Raw genomic sequence first — 18,189 nt, forward strand, 5'->3', positions numbered from 1 at the left:
TTTTCCTTCTTTATGCTAAGAGGATTATGCTGGTGAGTTGATTTTTGGTGATTTTTAATATTACTTGATAAGAATGGCACTACTTATAATATATCATCCCCTTTCATAACATACATAGGAATTCAGTGTAGTAATATTATAGTTGTTACCAGAAAGGGATTAGTTTAAAATGAAAAATCAAAGGAATTATAAAAGTTCAGGAGCCTAGGAACAGACCTGGGTCCCAATCCAGCACTCAGACATATGTCTAATTTTGTGCATGTGACAATCTGATTGAAATCAGTATGACTACCCATGTGCATTAAATTATGCCCCAGCTGGACTAGAGCCATGATGCCTCTCACTTTTTGGTTACAGGCAAAGGTTTGAGTTGATCCAGTTTGTTATGAGCAAAACCCATTACCATCTGAAAAATATTCATTGAAGGCCTGCGGTGACAGAAATGGCTTATGTGAAGTGCTAGGGGCCTCTGTGCTGTTTTGAGTGGAAAAAGTCACAACACAAAAATCGCCATAAAAAAATTGGCACTAATTACCACCCTTATTAACAGTTTCATCTGAGAGGTAAATGTTTGAATTAGCTTGAAGACTGAACCCTTTTCACCTCAATTTATGTGTAAATTAGGCCTTTTGTCTCACTGATATGCCACATCTACAGATATGCACTTGTTACTGCATGTGCCACATTTCTGCTGTAGATAAATTGAGGACTTCATTCACTAGGGCTGTTGTGCTAAAATATTTAATCTAACTTAACTCCAAAGGACACAAGCAAACAAACAAACAAGCAAATACAACCAGCAGCATTTCTAGCAAACCACCCTAAATATGAGCATAATCAAATTTACTTTAATAGCAGATTTTTAGCAGTGAGCCTCACTAAAGGCATTGGTTTACCTTCTGATGCTTAATGCATTGCTGTGTTTTTTTACCTCTTGGTGGTTTTATTTCAGTCTCCAAAGTTAGAAACAATAGTCAAATAGCCAATTTGTAAAAAGAAAATACATTTGACAACAGAAACTGACATAGGGGATGTCTGTACTCCAAAGGTATTTTGAAATAAGTTATCTCAGAATAATAAATCTCAAAATAACTATTTCAAAACAACACCTCCATGCTACAGGGAGGCCTCAAAATTAGTCCGAGGCACTCCCCTAATATAGATGCACCATCTCTTTTGAGAGCTCCAGGAAGTACGTGGGAGTGATTACTTTGAATGGCCCTGGGGAGCGTCCACACTACTGCTATTTGGAAATAGCAATTTTTAAATAGGTATTGTTCCTTGTGAAATGAGGGTTTATCATTCTGGAATAAGAAGTCTGTTATTTCAAAATAATTTTGAAATAACGGGCTTGCTGTGTGCACGCTCGCCTTGTTGTTTTGAAATAACGTGAGTTATTTTGAAATAACACTATAGTGTAGACATGCCCCTAGAGACCTAGATGTATTCTTTTAGGGCACCTCTATGCTGCAGGGCAAAAGTCAAATTAAGATACGCAACTTCAGCTTCATCAATTGCACAGCTGAAGTTGAAATAGCTTAATTTGGCGTTTTGGCACTATCTACACAGTAGGAAGTCCAAGGAAGAACACTCTTCCTTCGACTTCCCTTACTCCTCGTGAAATGAGAGTTACAGAAATCAGATTAAGAAGTCCTCTATCTTGAAATTATTTTGAAATAATGGCTTGAGTGTAGACATACACTTTATTTCAAAATAACATCAGTTATTCCGAAATAATGCTGCTGTGTAGATTTACCCTTACTGTTACACCATTGCAGAACAAAGTATGGAATTATTAAGCACTGCAAAGAGTTGGATAGCAATATTTGTTTTTCTTGAAAATATATTAAGGAAGTTTTTTTTTGGCATTGTAAGTGATAAGATCTGGAAAAGTAAACCGATTAGCGTAGGAACAAAGCTGAGTGTCTCGAATGTGTTTATTTAGCAGCAAGTTGTACAAATGAGAGACATAGGTGATAATGAAAGATTCGAAGAGAAGGATGTTGGCATTCGAGAGGAGTTGTTATAGAAAGATCCTGAGAATAGGATGGATGCAGAAGGTCACCAACGAGGAACTATACAGGAAGATACAGCCGAAAGAGAACCTACTGCAGAAGGCTATACAATGGAAGTTACAGTTATTTGGGCACATCTGCAGAATGAACGACGAGTGAAAAGTTAAGACCCTGGTATTCAGCATAATGGATGGTCCGAATAGGAGAGGCAGATCCCACAGAGAATGGGTAGATGATATATAGATTGGTGCGGAGCTAGTCTTCAGAAACTAAGCCGCTCCGCACTGGACAGGGAAAGATAGAAGGAAATAGTGAGGGAGGCATTGGACACCAATGAGCGTTGAGCCCATGGTTGTTGTTGATGATGATGATGATTGTAAATGATGGGTGGATAGTTCTAGGGGTTGAAGTTCTCTTTGTATTGACAGACCCGGTAGAACATGGGCATTAGCAGTGCAAGACATGGCTCTACCCATAAGTCTCTGTTCTATAGTGTGTCGATAGCACTCTTTTCATTCACTCTGTGCTCATTCATTGCCTAACTGTTCTGCTGAGCATTTGTCCACTAGAAACTGGAAACCACACACTGATTTCACATAAGCTGATAAAGAACTGTGGGCGGTAACTCCCACGCTGCTTACATTCAGACCAGGGAATCAGAGTTGAAAAGCTCCATGTCTGGTTAATATCCCATACACTTCCCCCAGAAAGAAACATTTTTTGAATGAAAACTTTCAGCCATAATGAATAGTTATCTAATAGACTCCACCAACTAAATATATTGCTTAGAATTGGGGATAGGTCAAGTAAGTGGTTCTGATTTTTATTTAGAAGTGACAATGAATTTCTGCCTGCACACGAAACAATGTGGAAACTGATTTGGGGGCATGAAAGTTTCAGTTTAATATCTTCTGAATGCTTCCACACTTCCTGGTTTCCCTTGAAAACAGAAGTAACAAAATATAACAAGAGATGCTGATATTGAGTTTCTAGTTCAATAAAAAAAAATCAGACAATCTGGACAATTTCATGAGGTTTTTCACATTGATTTCCAGACCAAGGAAATAAATGCACAAGTATCACAAATACTAGACAGGAAATAAATCCTAGCATAGGGAAATTAAGTTTCTGTTTCACTGATCTGATTTTTCTGGTCTGGCAATAGTGTTGATATATTTTATTTTGTTTGTTGGTATAAGATTCACAAATTAGGCATTGTGGGCTAGTATCTTTAGTTTGCAGCTGCAAAGCATGATAAGCTCTTTTTTGTCACAGTTAAACACAGTTAAAAAGCTTAAATGATTTGGGTTTGGGGAATAATTGGCTGTATTTCAAATGTCTTTCTTTAGGTTTTCTCTGTAAATATAAGTATTATTCATGGGTTTTATTACCATAGAACACTATGATTTTCTTTTAACGTCTACGTACTTCTTCGCCTTCTTTCAGTAAACTGTGCACTAAACAAAGTAATAGATTCTGACTTTGTCAGTATACATTCGATCTTTTAATGTCTCATTTTTGTGCACACCTCTGCAGCCTTCTCAAACTAAATCACATTTTTGCTACTTACAAGTTCGAAACATTTGACCTCGCATGACAAGAACACTGTTTGACATACTTATAATTAAATGTTACTTGAAAGCTAAAGGAAAGAAAAAGAAAGAAAAAGCATTCAGTCCTAAGTATTCAGAACTCCCAGGCCTAATTTAGTAATCTTGGAATTTAAAAATAAGATGTGGGTTCTTTTCATTTTGGCGCTGTTTTTGAGCTGTATTTGTATGTTTTTGAGTCTTCATGATTTCAGGCTTGTCTCTGCAGCGGGTATGGCAAAGAATTGGGCATGTCATGGTGTAGACGATTACACGATTAACCTATAAACCTGGGCATAAGCAGCAGGGCCGGGCTTACCACAGAAAGAAGCTGCTCCGGAATCCCATGGAACAGCCTCTGTCCGTGAGGATCGAAGCTCCCCACGGACAGGGGCTGTTCTGTGCTTGAGCAGTCTCTGTCCACAGGGAGTTGGTCCCCCACCCCTGCGCACAAGGGCTTCTACCACCCCTTGCTGCTGCCTCTGTGTCAGAGGCAGCAGTGTGGGGTGGCAAGTGGGAGCTGGTCTGCGCGGGGAGCTAGTTTTTAAATTGGCTCTCCTCGTGGACCGGTTCTCACCTGTCACCCCACGCTGGTGCCTCTGATAGAGAGGCAGCATTGCAAGGTTGCAGGGGGCTCCCCGGGAGCGGAGCCAGGAGCGCACTAGCTGCCGCCCCGTGGACTATCAAATAGTCATATAACCACTAAAACTTGATGTGGTTACATAACTATTCAGTTACATGCTATCTAACATCTCTACTAGGAATTTATTGAAAAATACCAACAAAAGCTGAGGTTCTCGTATAATCACATGATTTTGGGAGCTCAGTGAGATTTTAAGAAAAAGATCAAATATTGTAAGACCTGTAATAAAATCCTCACAGTTGGCAACATTATTCAAACCAGACTTCTGCCTTGGCAAATAATCACAGACCGTGGGGACTGGTAGATATTAAACACAATGCTCTGGCATTAACCTACAACGGTGATCTTCAAGGACATATTGAATGAGTTCTCTCTCTGTCAAGAGGCAGAGATTGCTGCTCTCTGTTGTGAAGCCTATTGTATAGCAAGTTTTGTAATCTCAGTGTACCTGCATCTCCTGACTCAACATTTCAGCTTTTGAAAAGAGAACTATTTTAAGTGGGAGGAAGGTATGAAATGTCTGTCCAGGTGCTATAGTGGACCCATATAGCTAAACTGTTACATAATGTGCTGCCATGTGCCAAGGTAGGTGTCTCATTAGGACTTCTCATTCTGTGAACTGAGTGGCAATCTATGTGGAACCCATCACCAGGTTGGGTGAGCACTAGGGATGTTAAATATCGGTTAATTGAATAGTCGACTAACCTCATGAATTCTTATCAGTTACTTGACTATTCTATAGTACCTGGGGGTGGTGCCAACAGCCAATGCGCTCTGGCCCCACTCCGAAGGAGCTCTCTGTGTCTCTATGCTGCTACCTCTCTATGGTTATGTCTACACTACAGCGCTAATTTGAACTAACTTAGTTCGAATTAGTTAATTCGAACTAAGCTAATTCGAACTAACGCATCCAGACTAAAAAACTAGTTCGAATTAGCGTTTTGCTAATTCGAACTAGCATGTCCACATTAAGTGGACCCTGAACCGGGGTTAAGGATGGCCGGAAGCAGTGCCGGCAGGGCATCAGAGGAGGACTTAGAGCGTCGAGATGTTGTCTCAGGCTAGCCGAGGGCTGTGCTTAAAGGGTCCCGACCCCCACCCCGGACCGACAGTTCTCAGGGGTGCCCCGCTTGCAAAGCAGCCCTGGCTTGGATTGCCCGGAGTACCCACACTGGGCACATCACACCACTCGGCCATCAGCCCGGCTGCACTTGCCGCAGGCTGCCATCTGGGGAGAGGGGGCAATTGGGGGGCTGCAGGAGAGCTTCCACCCCAAAAGCCCGCAGAGCCAGCCCAGTCCTCCCCATCGGGGGCTCGTGCCCCATTCCTCCCTCACCTCCTTCCACTTACCCTTCCCTAGCCCCTCTTCTTGATGTACAAAATAAAGATAACGTGTCTTCCAAAATGGAATCTGTCTTTATTGAACAAAACTGGGGGAGACTGGGAAAAGGAGGTGGGAGAGGGGAAAAGAGAGGCTAGGAGAGGGGAGGGCAACTAAAATGATCAGGGGTTGGGAACAGGTCCCATGTGAAGAGAGGCTAAAGAGACTGTGACTTTTCAGCTTAGAAAAGAGGAGACGGAGGGGGGACAGGATAGAGATCTCTAAAAGCAGGAGTTGGGTGGAGAGGGTGCATACAGAAAAGTTCTTCATTAGTTCCCATAAAGAAGGACTAGAGGACACCAAAGGAAAGGAATGGGTAGCAGGCTTCAAACTAGTAACAGAAAGTTGTTCTTCACAAAGCAAAGAGTCACCCTGTGGAACTCCTTGCTGCAGGAGGCTGTGAAGGCTACAACTAGAACAGAGTTTAAAGGGAAGTGAGATCAAGTCATGGAGGTTGGGTCCATGGAGTGGTATTAGCCAGGGGGTAGGAGTGGTGTCCCTGGCCTCTGTTTGTGGCAGGCTGGAGAGGGATGGCACGAGACAAATGGCTTGGTCACTGTCTTATGTCCATCCCCTCCAGGGTCCCTAGTGTTGGCCGCTGTCGGCAGACAGGCTACTGGGCTAGATGGACCTTTGGTCTGACCCAGTACGGCCATTGTAAGCTCAGGGCTCAGGGTCGGGGGGTCTCAGTGGACCCCCTTGATTCTCTTGCACACCTGCTCCTGGGTGGCCAGGCTGGCAGCTCTCCTGCCCTAGCCGGCCACTTTCCTGTGCCTAGTGCGAAGATCGTGGACGAGGTCCACGATGTCCGCACTAGCCCAGGTGGGTGCCCACCTCTTGCGGTCCCGGGCAAGTTCCCGGGAGCCGCCAGCCTGGTCCCGGGAAGAGGAGCGGGCTGGGGGGCATCGGGTGGGTGGCTCGATCCGTGCCAGGTGCAGGGTCTGCTTTCTGGGTGCTGGCAGGCTTGCACCTGGCATGGGCACCGTAGCCAGCCCGTGCCCCTTTAAGAGGTCCGGCGCTGGGAGGGGGGCAGACGAGTTTCCCTGGTGCTGGCCAGAGTGGCCACCAGGGAAACCTGGGGAGGGCTAGCCTCCCACTAGTTCAATTAAGGGTCTACACAGCCCTTAATTCGAACTAGTAAGTTCGAACTAGGCTTAATCCTCGTGGAATGAGGATTACCTAGTTCAAACTAAGCGCTCCGTTCGAATTAAATTCGAACTAACGGAGCGCTAGTGTAGCGCCTATGAAAGTTAGTTCGAACTAACGTCTGTTAGTTCGAACTAACTTTGTAGTGTAGACATACCCTATCAGAGGCAGCAGCGTGGGGATCCAGGTAGGAGCAGGTCTCTGAGGGGAGTCAGTTTAAAAACCAGCTCCCCTCACGGACCAGCTACCTGTTGCCCTGCACTGTTGTCTCTGATATAGAGGCAGCAGCACAGGGTGGCAGCAGCCCCTGTCTGGGGACCTGGCTCAGGCTAGAACTGAGCTGGGCTGCCTGCCCTCCTGGCTCCTAATACACTTTAAATGCAGAGCTGCACCAGGGATAGGTCCCGGACCCAGTGCAAGCCAGGACTGAGATGGGCTGCTGGCCTGCTTGCTAATGGCAGATGGGCCGCTGTCCAGCCTCCTTACTGGCAGGAGTAGGGGGGAAAAATGTGTATAGTCTATAGCATTAACCTATAAGCCTTTACTTATTGGTTAATCGGTTAATTGACTACACTATTACATCCCTAGTGAGCACCATATGGATTCAAGGGTTGGAAGCCAGAAGAGTTTTTAGCATGATATAGGTGACCCACTTGGTTTCAGGGCACGAAGGGAAACATGCCAAATTTTCAGTTACTCTGTCCTAACTGTGTATTTCCTAACAAAATGAAGCAAGATGAAGTTGGTGGCTGGGGAGGGAGAGAGGAGAGATGGACTGGTGCATCCTACTTTTACAGTTAGAGGAGAGATTACAGTAGTAGGCTCTATAGATGTATGGGCATGTGCTTTCAAAGCAGTTTATATGGGAGAGGCTGATATCCTATGAGAGTCCACAATGACTGATTCATTTCTTGGCTGGGTCAGGATATAAGCAGATTTCTACTTAGGGGACATTGCAAGACAATTTTCTTCCTTCCTGAAGATGGTTACAGGATAGACAAGAGAATGCGAGTCTGTTTGAATATTGCAAACTTTAGCTGAGCTATTGTTCTATGCCACTGTTTTTCCTCTCTAGTATCTTTAATATATGACAGCGAGAGAGGGAATTTGTATTTTTCTGCATCAGGACTGTCATTTCTGATAATTTTTCTGTCTTATTTGGAGTTCAAATTTGAGAATGGGGGAGGATGGCATGTTAGTTTTTTCAGATTAAATTGTATGCAAGACTTAAGAATTGTACTTGATTATAGAGTACTATGAGTATGTTATAAATACCTAATATAAATATAAAGAATCTATTTTTTTTCTCTGTTCATTTATCATAGCAGTGTTCTAATGCAGGCTGATTTTGTATACGAACTTCTAATCAGTCCGTCTGGATTGTATGCATTTCAGTGCTCACTGGCTTTTAGCAGAGGCCCAATTTTCAAATGCAGGTGCCTAAATATAAACAATTAAAAGTAAATTAGTTTAGGTTTGATTCTTTAGTTTAAAGATACTTAAACATTAGCATAAAATACATCAGCTTTGTCATTAGCAAGAATCACACCTAACAAAAGCTTGCCTTTAAAACCAAAAATTGTTGCTGAACTAATTTGAACAATTCACACTTACTGTGCCTACTTGTGTATTCCGTTTGTCTGTGGAAGATGAGGATAAACATATTCTTTGCATATAAAATTATTACAATAATATTGATATATATTTAGGGTTTTAACTACTATTGAATTCCAATTACAGTATTTGAATTTACAGTATCTAAACCTTAGTCTACTGAACTGCCTTCATGATTTTCTGGTCTATTGAACCTTGATTATTTGAACATAATCTTTTGAGTGGTTCAGTTAATCTGGATTTTACTGTACCGTCTTTTTTAACACATTGAGCATTTAGAAATCACTTAAATTTTTATAATGGGGCAGTCAAAAGGCTAATTAATTGAATGGTTAATCTTAAACATTAGGTCTGATTTTGAATTGGGAGATTTGTAAATATTTAGCTTGTAATGTAACTAGAAGTATAGACTGAGCCAGTATGTTCCAGGATTCCTTGGAAAATTCATTGTGAAAGGTAACATTTGCTTATTATTTTAGCCACAGATATCATTGGAAAATAATTTTTCCCCTATCCCAAGCAGAAATTGGATTGGAAGATGTAGGCAGCTGTTCCCTCTTACATTACATCCAGTTAAATATGGTGAAACATTTTAATTAAGCAACAAGCTTAATTTAGAGTAGTCATTTAGCTCGAGGTAGATTTTTTTTTCCTTTCCAAAAATGTTTGGATTCTAAGAAATGTATGAAAGTTTTATATGCCAGTCAAAATCTGGAAATAGCAATTAACCATTAACATCATCCATAATGTATATAGCAGTGGTTTCTGAAACTGTGTAGAGAGATTGAATTTTCTAGTAGCAAGAAGTCTGTTATAGGGCTGAAAACATGTCTTTCGTAACACTCTTTTGTAAATACTGATTAAAACTTGATAGAAATGTAGCCGTGTTAGTCTGGTGTAGCTGAAACAAAATACAGGACTATGTAGCACTTTAAAGACTAACAAGATGGTTTATTAGATGATGAGCTTTCGTGGGCCAGACCCACTTCCTCAGATCAAATAGTGGAAGAAAATAGTCATTAAAATTTAGGATTAAAATTTAGGAGTGTTATCTAAATCTAGACTACTTCTGTACCATTAACTCCATGTATACTTAGAATAAAACAAATGCTTTGAAAGTAATTTTCACTGTCACATACATCCTCCATTATTAGTAGTAGTAGTGGTAATAAGTAGTAGTGATAACATCACAAGGGAAGGCAGTATTGCCTAGCTGATAGAGCACTGGACGGGGACTTAGGAGGCCTGAGTTCTATTCTTTACTCTTGCCATTGGCCTACTGGGCGCGTCACATCACCTCTGTGCCTCTTTCTCTGTTTGGATAATGGTAATAATTATACATGTCTTTTTAAAATATATCACTCTGAGAATTCCTAAGCTCTGTATACGAACTAGGTGGTAGTTGTATTCTGCCTAAAACAGACACATTCCCCCCTCCAGAGATTAAAAACAAATGATCAGAGTGATGTTATATTATTTAACTCAGATACTTAGCATAGTGTACTTTGTGTTGAGATACTGTCTTTTGGATGAGACCTACAATAAGGTTCTGACTGCATTTGGTAATTAAAGATTTCACAGTACTCTAGGGTTGCTATTTTGGTTCAGTTTCTAACATGGATAGTTATGTTCTGACCAGCTGAATTGCTCATGCAGTTTTGGTTCTTGTATAGTATTTTCCACTTTTTGTTCTAAGCTGTTACAACAATGCCTTTGATCCCCCGGGTGGTTGCATTTCCTTGACTAATTAACTGAATTGGGATCCTTTTGAGTTGAAAGATGTTATATAAGAGTATTATGTATTAATCAATCCAATAATCCATATAAAATAAGATGGAAGGATTTGTACTACATTACGAGAAGATCTTAATCGCTTTCTATATCTTTGTTATAGCCCCCTGATGATTATCACACAGAAGATCACAACTCTTGCATTCCAATTGCATGATGGTAAGCAGACAAAACTCCCGTTATTCTAAAGGCAACATTTCCATTCCCATCCATTGTCTTCAGTGGAGTTACGCCAAGGGTGAATTTAATTCACTGTGTTTCTCTCAGCAAGGAAGGGCAGAGCTTTGTGAAGACCAGACAGATTTTGCTTTACTTTTCCGGTGTCTAAATCTTTTTTAAATAATAAAAACGCTTTTACACCTCAGAAGATTAATTCTGTGGACTGAAAATTAGACTGGTTTGGAGTCCATGGGCCTAATTCTGATATCATTTAATATGTGTTTGACACCTGTGTAATACAGCTGACTTTCTGCAAGTTACTCTTGATGCTTACTGATATGAGAGATCAGAATCAGGCCCAAAGACTTAACATGTTCACTCCTGAATCAGTGCTAGCCTAAGGCATGAGTTTAAAAACATGACTAATCAAAATAGAAGTTTGCGGCTGGGATGTCAATCTATCCCTGGGGTGGGCAACCTTGTAGGGAAAGGGGGAGGATCCAACACTAAAGTGCCTATTTTCAGTACTTCAGTGTAGTTTTCTGAGGATGAGCATGCTTGACTTAAAGGATGGAAAAATGAACTCAAGTTATTACTGTTGGTAACAATGAAACACAACTAGGCTTTTTGATGTTCAATTCTACAATAGTTGCCTATAGCATTGAAGGTTGAGCTTGGGATAATTTTCTGTGGTTATTTTTGGAAGAGTCTCATTTGATTTTTGTGGTGTAATGCCTATTATTTATCTTGCTAGGCTTAGGTCGACAAGCGGAGGACCTCACTGCTGAGCAAAATCGGCTTGCTATAAAGTAAGCATTTACTTTTTTCACTCAGTATCCCTTTAACCTCATCAAAGTAATAGTGGTTTGTGTGGTTTTTAACGTATCCCTAACTCAGTGTCTGGAGCCAGATTTTCCCCAGTCATGTGCTACTTAAAAAGAAAAACACCTCTGCTAATGTAGGTACTGCCTGCAATCCATGCAGTGCTAAGGGTGGATACTTCAGTACTTATTGAGGTAATTCCTTTTGTGATGTTGGCAACCCAACCACCATACCTCAGTTCTTCATTCATCCCTCCACCCCCCAGACTGAACAATGCATCAAGAAAGCCCAACACTGGTTTAGAACCAGATTCAGCAAAGTGCTTAAGCACATGCTTAAATCCCATTAGCTTTAATGAGGGGCTGTCAGGGTGTCTCTGAGTGCAGAAGATGGGGGCCTGCAAGAGACCTTAAATACCTTCTGCTTACAAAACCTCCCCAGAATCACAGATTCATTGACTTTAGGGGTTAGCTGCCACCACCAAGTGAAACAAATCCCTTTCTTCTTGAACCCAGGAAGGAATCACTTGGGCTTCCTTCCCCAGGGATACCCCAAGCTCCTCTGCCACAAGAGATCTTGAAAAAAGAAACGAAAGGTGCAGAAAACAAACTGTATCTTTGATAGCTGACCTCTCAGGCTAGCAGGCATATACATACACACACACAGAGACCTCCTGTTTCCTTTCAGGACACAAGAATCATTGTCTTAAAAAAGGTGATTTTATTAATAAAACAAAAAGATATACTTGATAAAGCATATTTCTTTGCTAGCTGTTACAGAGCAACTGAGTAAAACAAATTAAAACAGAGTACATGCAGATTTTCTAGGTACAATTTAGATAGTGAATGAGGCGGGGGGAGGGGAGGAAAAGCACATAGATTTTGCTCAGACGTTTAGCCAAACAGCCAAAACAAAAAAAAATACCCTAATCGTGACTAAATACAGTAAACTTCCGATAATCCGGCACCTTTAGGACCCAGGAAGTGCCGGATTATCAGATATGCCGGAGTACTGGAAGGGGGGCTATGAGGGGTCTGGGATGGGGGTGAGGGGGGAACTGCACAGCGTGGGAGAGGGTGGCGCTGCGGGACCAACCCGGCAGCACCCCAGCTGCTCTGCCCTCGGCTTCCCCAAGTTCACCGCTGCTGAAACTGACCAGCATCAGACTTGGGGAAGACGGGGGCAGAGCAGCTCCAATTGTCTGGCTGGTCGGAGCACTTCTGGGTTCCAGTTGGTGCCGGACTATCAGAAGTGCCGGATCACTGGATGCTGGACAATTGGAGTTTTACTATACACCTTATCCCTCCTACTCACGATCCATGCTGATCTGTACTTCAAGGCCCAGTTCACTCCCATGTCCAATATTTTTATAGGCATGGTAAAACTGATTACTGCATCTTTTCCCTCTAGCACTTAACTTAGAATTTCTTCACACAAAAAGAGCAGGCAAGGTATCTGTATGCAATTCAGATTTCAGCACTGTATCCCATTGGTTCTTCTGGCCCCCTGCCAACACTCCCGTTAGCTACCTAAGGGTGTATTTACACAGCAAAATTATTTCGGAATAATGGCCGTCACCGAAATAAATAATTTCGAAATAACGGACAGCTTATTCTGACTTCTATGAAGCATAATACCTATTCCAAAATAGCTATTTCGAAACAAGGCGTGTGTAGATGCTCCTCTTCTGCTATTTCGAAATAGCCCCCTCACCAGAGCCATTCTAAGTCATTTCTCCTGGGACTCTAAATTGAGATAGCACATCTACATCAGGGAAGCCTGCCTTGGACTAATTTTGAGGCTTCCCTGAAGTGTTGACATGCTATTTTGAAATAAACTATTTCGGAATTACTATTCCAGAATAGTTTATTCCGAAATAACTGTGCAGTGTAGACGTAGCCTAAGTTTAACCCTTTAGTCACTGGGTGCTGGCCAGCACTATTCCTATCCATCACAGGGGCCTAGAGTAGACCAATTGCTTAAATACTTTACTGAACCGGGCCTTTTAATAAGGCTGTGCTGCTTGGTTCTGTAGGCTTGTGTTTGCTTTTTCACTGTGTTCTGCTATTTCGCACATTAGAATACTCCTCCCTTCCGAAAACCTACATCAAAGCACTAACCCATGTTAAAACAGCAAGATTGAAGTTTGCCTCTGACACTTCAAATGCTGTTGTTTTTATTATCCTATTACCAGTAGTTTCTGGATACTGATGTATGTTTCTCCTTCATTTCTGCACCTTCCAAATACAAATTTTGATAGTACAGATTTCACTGTTTACCGAGAGAAGACTGCTGCTGCCTATCTATCACAAGCATTTTTTTTTCCAATCTGGTTTTAGTTCCACTCCAATTGCAGGTTGAAAGTGAAATCCTTTTTGAGCAGGCTGAAAGTTACAGCAGTAACTAACTTTGATCCCTGGGCTTACTACATTTTAAGCTTTGCTTAGGGGCAAAGTAATTCATTCCTCAGTTTTCAAGGTTTAATTGTGAACTATTGGAAAATTTATCCTAATTATTAGATGATGGAACTATTATAGTCATCTCTCTGTAAGGAGGTTTATATAACCGTGACACATTGTTTTGTGCTGGATTTAAAAATATACTCCTGATTGAGGTTCAGTTGTATGTAAAGTTTAAAATACACTTTGAATAATAATTCATAGAGATGGTGAAATAGTTATATTACACAATGTAATTAAAAAAGCTTCTCTAAAGTACCCATGAAACATTTTGCTATATTTTACCTAATTTTGTTTTGTGTGTGGATGTTTTGACAGAACAAGACCTTCTTTACTGGAGTATTTGAGCTATCTTCTCAATTTTATGGGTATCATAGCTGGACCTTGCAGCAATTACAAGGACTATGTAGCCTTCATTGAAGGGAGGCATGTGCATATGAAACTTTTAGAAGTGAACTGGAAGCAAAAGGGTTATGACAGACTTCCTGATCCTTCTCCAACTGTAAGTTGAGAAAAGCCAAGTATTTATTGCAAAAGCGGCGAGGAGTCCTGTGGCACCTTATAGACTAACTGAAGTGTAGGAGCATAAGCTTTCGTGGGCAAAGACCCCCTTCGTCAGATACTATTTATTGCAAAGGACTAAAGGATACTGCTTTCCATGTCTGACTAAAAGCTGCACCTAGTTTAAAACCAAACAATTAAACCCTTTTGGTGCTATCCTGTCAGCAAATATACTTTTTTTCTGCAGTTTTTGTTGATAATAAAACTAGACAGTAGGGGTTGGCATCTTCCCTTTGTTCGAAGGAGCACATAACAATTCATTGTTGGGTGAACATCGTATGTGTAAGTGTCTCCGTTCACAGTGGGAACATCCGGTAGATTCTGACAATAATTAATTGTAATTCAGACTTAGACGAAAGAAAAAAGGCTGAAAAAGCTATTGTATTGTAGAGGACACATTTGATGTAGGAATCATAATTGATTAATTACTGTCAGTTGCCCAGTTGCATTGCAAGGAAATCTGGTGATTATCTGGTGATTATCTTAAGGTATCTTTGAAGCCATCTTTTAAGTCTGAAAAATATAAATCCATTGCAAGGACTTTATCAGTTTTGTGTTGTATTATTAAATACTAATTCAAATACTCCCGTAAGTGGTAAAACTCCCACAAGTATTGCAGAAAAATGCATGGGTCAGATTCTGTTGTGACATTGGAATGACTAGATTTATACCTTCGTGACTGAGAGCAGATTTTTTTGGTTCTGCATATTCTCACTGAAAGTGGAGTATATATGCATACAGAACCTCCTCTTGATTTCTCACTGGTGTAATTTTCCTGACAGTGCAAATGAAGTCAGAATGAGGCCCCTATTGTGTCAATTATGTTTAAATAAAATATATATATTCAGTATAGAAAAAATTCGTATTTTTCGGTAAAAAGTTAAGCTCTAAAATGACTTACTAAAATTTACTGTATATGCAGTGCATATGAAAAAAGTATGTAGGGACTAAAAGCGAGTTAGTTTTATCAGTGTTTACATACTACATTGTATATTTTTTTATTCTCATGATATCAGGAGTCTACAGATTCACCTGTTTGCAATATGAATATATGAGTGAATCTGTTTTACTCACAATGAATATGTGAAAGCCAGTTAACATAGATTACACCTGTAATTCTGATTTCTGAAGTACAAGGGCACTGACTACACATTTTTTTAAAATATATTTCGTAGGTGAGGTGCAGGACAGTATCTGTCAAAGTCGTTTGAAGGTCACTTTCAGATACGTTGATAGGTGTGATGTAGGAATCAAGATACATTATCAATATAACTTTCCTGGGAATCAAAATATTTGGTGCTTCCAGCAGGAATTTAACATTCACTTCCTGTGCATATCTGCACAGGCAGGAAAACCCTCTGTTTACCAGCTTTCTTCTCTTTCCGCTCAGAGCACTTCCAGAAGTGAATGTAGGGCACTTATGTGAAAGAACATGGCCCATTTTGGGTCTGAATAATTCATTAATTTCTTTCCGTAAAATTAATTAGTAAAATATGTTAAAGCCAACTTTGCATGGCTTTTACTGATTCATTGTACCAGCTGGTCCTTGTTACAAATTAATTATGATAAAAGGACACATGGGGCACCTGGTGCTGGCCACTGTGAGCAGACAGGATACTGGGCTAGATGGATCTTTGGTCTGACCCAGTACGGCTGTTCTTATGTTCTAAGGAAGCTATTCTTAGCTGTTACCAGTCTCGTTGGGTCTTTAGTCAATTTATTCTTAAGGGGGAAGCATTATTTTGCTTTTGGTCTATTCTGATAAATGATCACATCTATGTTTTATTATTCATTATGCTTTTCAGGGAGCTGTGATATACAAACTGTGTATCACATTTGTATCTCTCCTTTTGTTCTTGACACTTACCAAGACCTACCCTGTCACATACATTGTTGATAGCCAGTTTATCAATAACACATCCTTCTTATCAAGACTTGGCTACCTGTATATCGTTATGCAAGCATCGAAGCCAAAATATTACTTTGCATGGACATTAGGTAAGGATGACTAAATGGCTTATTTTGTGTCCAGATAAATTTAATACATGAACAGTGGGATGTATGAAATTGTCATGAAACAATTATTCTTTTATATTTTGGGCCCAATCCTGCAATTTCCACAGCACCCTGGATCTGTGCAGAGCCCTGCTGAAGGCAGTGTGGGTGCAGCAGTCCAACTGTATGCTGCCAGTTGCACAAGGAAAGTGATTTGGGATGCTATGAGTATATTGACTATCAGTCTCAAAAGGACACCATCAAATAGTTTAGACCAGAAATTTTATCTGCTTTCAAACTGTTCCGCTCCAGGACTTGGGGACAGATCCTCAGCTGCTGTCAGTCATCATAGCTTCATTGAAGTTAGTGAGGAATATGTGACCTCTGGGATCTAGATGTGTAATATAACCGGTGTGAGTGCGGGAGTGTGTATGTAACACCTTCCCCTTGCACTTGACCTTTGTTAATCGTACCTCAGTTACTTTTATCAGTATCCTTAATACTTAAGAAGAAAAGATTGTACCCTTTGTCCTGATTTGTATTCCTCGGCCTTAATCCTTTACTTCTTTGGTGCAGATGGGGACTCTTGGCACCTGTGATCACCCTCGTAGTTACAAAGCTAATAAAAGTGAACCAGCCTATCTGAAGCCATAGGAATCTCTGTACAATAATGCTTGCTTAGGGACTTGTCTATAGCTAAAAGTAGTCCTGCTTTAACTATACTAGGAAATAGGTGATGGTAGCATGAGGTACCTTTATACCAGCATAACTGCATCCATAATAGGGCTGTACCAGTGGGATTATATTGGTAGAAAATTAAACCCTTAACTGCCATATGTACTGGTACAATGTTTATATGTGGACCTAGCCCAGAGGTGGGCAATAATTTTTGACAGGGGGCTAATCCAGGATTTTAGAAAGTAGTTCAGGGCCGCACACTTCCAGGATATTTAATGGAGAAATTCCGGAGTCTGGGATGGAGATTGGGTGCAGAAAGTGATCTTGGGTTAAGGGATTGGGATGCAGGAAGGAGAATGTGGTCTGAGAGGGAGTTTGGGTGAAGGAGGCAGTTATCACCAAGGGCAGGGGACTGGGATGCAGGATTTTGGGATGTGACCTAGGGTAGGAGGGGATTGTGGTCTGGGGCAGGAGATTGGGGTGCCAAATTTGGGAGGGTGTCTGGGTGCAAGAGGAGGCAGAGGGTTTGATTATGTGGAGGGGGGAGCAGAGATTTAGGGAAGGGGGGAGCTGGAGTACCAGAGGCAGGTTCTGACTGGGAGGCGCTTACCAGCAGAAACCTGAGGCAGACTGTCTGCTGCAGGCTGCACCATGTGGTTCTGCTCTAGGTATGAGGGAAAAGAGGAGGGGGCTAAGGAGGTAGGCGAAGGCTTCCTACACTGTCTCTGCTCCCAGCAAAAATTCTTAGCTCCTTTTGGCTGGAAACTGAGAGATTGGCCAATAGGAGCTAAGAGATTTTGGTGAGGGGTGGGAACAGAATGAGAAGTCTCCCTCTTCCCGCCCCAGATGTCTGGAATGGAGAACAGCTGGCTTTTAAAGCATGAGCTGTTCTCTGCCTAAGGGTTCTGGCGAGGTGGCTGCGAGCCAGATCTGGCCCACTGGCAGCCTCTTGCCCACTCCTGACCTAGCCTCATTCAGTCTCCAGCTTCTGTCCCTGGCAGTCCACACCCTCACTTGCAAGGGTGAAAGAAGCAGGGTGCGGGTGGAGACGAGGATGGTTTGGAGTGGCCTAATCTACCATTAGCATTGCCTTCCCCATGCACATGAGTATAGAACAGCCATAAGTCAGAAAAAGAGTTCTCTCTCTCATGTAGCTCACCTACATGCATAGGATGAGGAATAGCACTGTCAGATGCTCAAGTGTAAAACTTCCTGGCTAATCAGTCATCTTCTCATCCACTCACCTGAATCAAGCAACTTTTTCTGGACAAATAAACTTGTAAGGTTAGCAGCAGTCGCTGGTGTGATAATGGATAGTCGCTGCTATGGAAATGGA

At 41.5% G+C, this 18,189-nt stretch overlaps 1 protein-coding gene across 1 annotated transcript in view; it reads left to right on the forward strand.

The window, feature by feature from the left end:
• The window catches only part of MBOAT1 (membrane bound glycerophospholipid O-acyltransferase 1), an 85,534-nt gene that overhangs the window by 47,499 nt on the left and 19,846 nt on the right, over window positions 1–18,189 (forward strand). Inside the window, exons 5-8 of the mRNA XM_006121826.4 lie at window positions 10,283–10,338; window positions 11,093–11,147; window positions 13,938–14,121; window positions 15,986–16,178. Coding sequence (XP_006121888.3) covers window positions 10,283–10,338; window positions 11,093–11,147; window positions 13,938–14,121; window positions 15,986–16,178 — 488 coding nt within the window. The remainder of the gene's footprint in view (window positions 1–10,282; window positions 10,339–11,092; window positions 11,148–13,937; window positions 14,122–15,985; window positions 16,179–18,189) is intronic.

The sequence above is a fragment of the Pelodiscus sinensis genome, chromosome 2, assembly GCF_052426305.1.
Source record: "Pelodiscus sinensis isolate ZL-2025 chromosome 2, ASM5242630v1, whole genome shotgun sequence".
Taxonomy (NCBI): Eukaryota; Metazoa; Chordata; order Testudines; family Trionychidae; genus Pelodiscus; species Pelodiscus sinensis.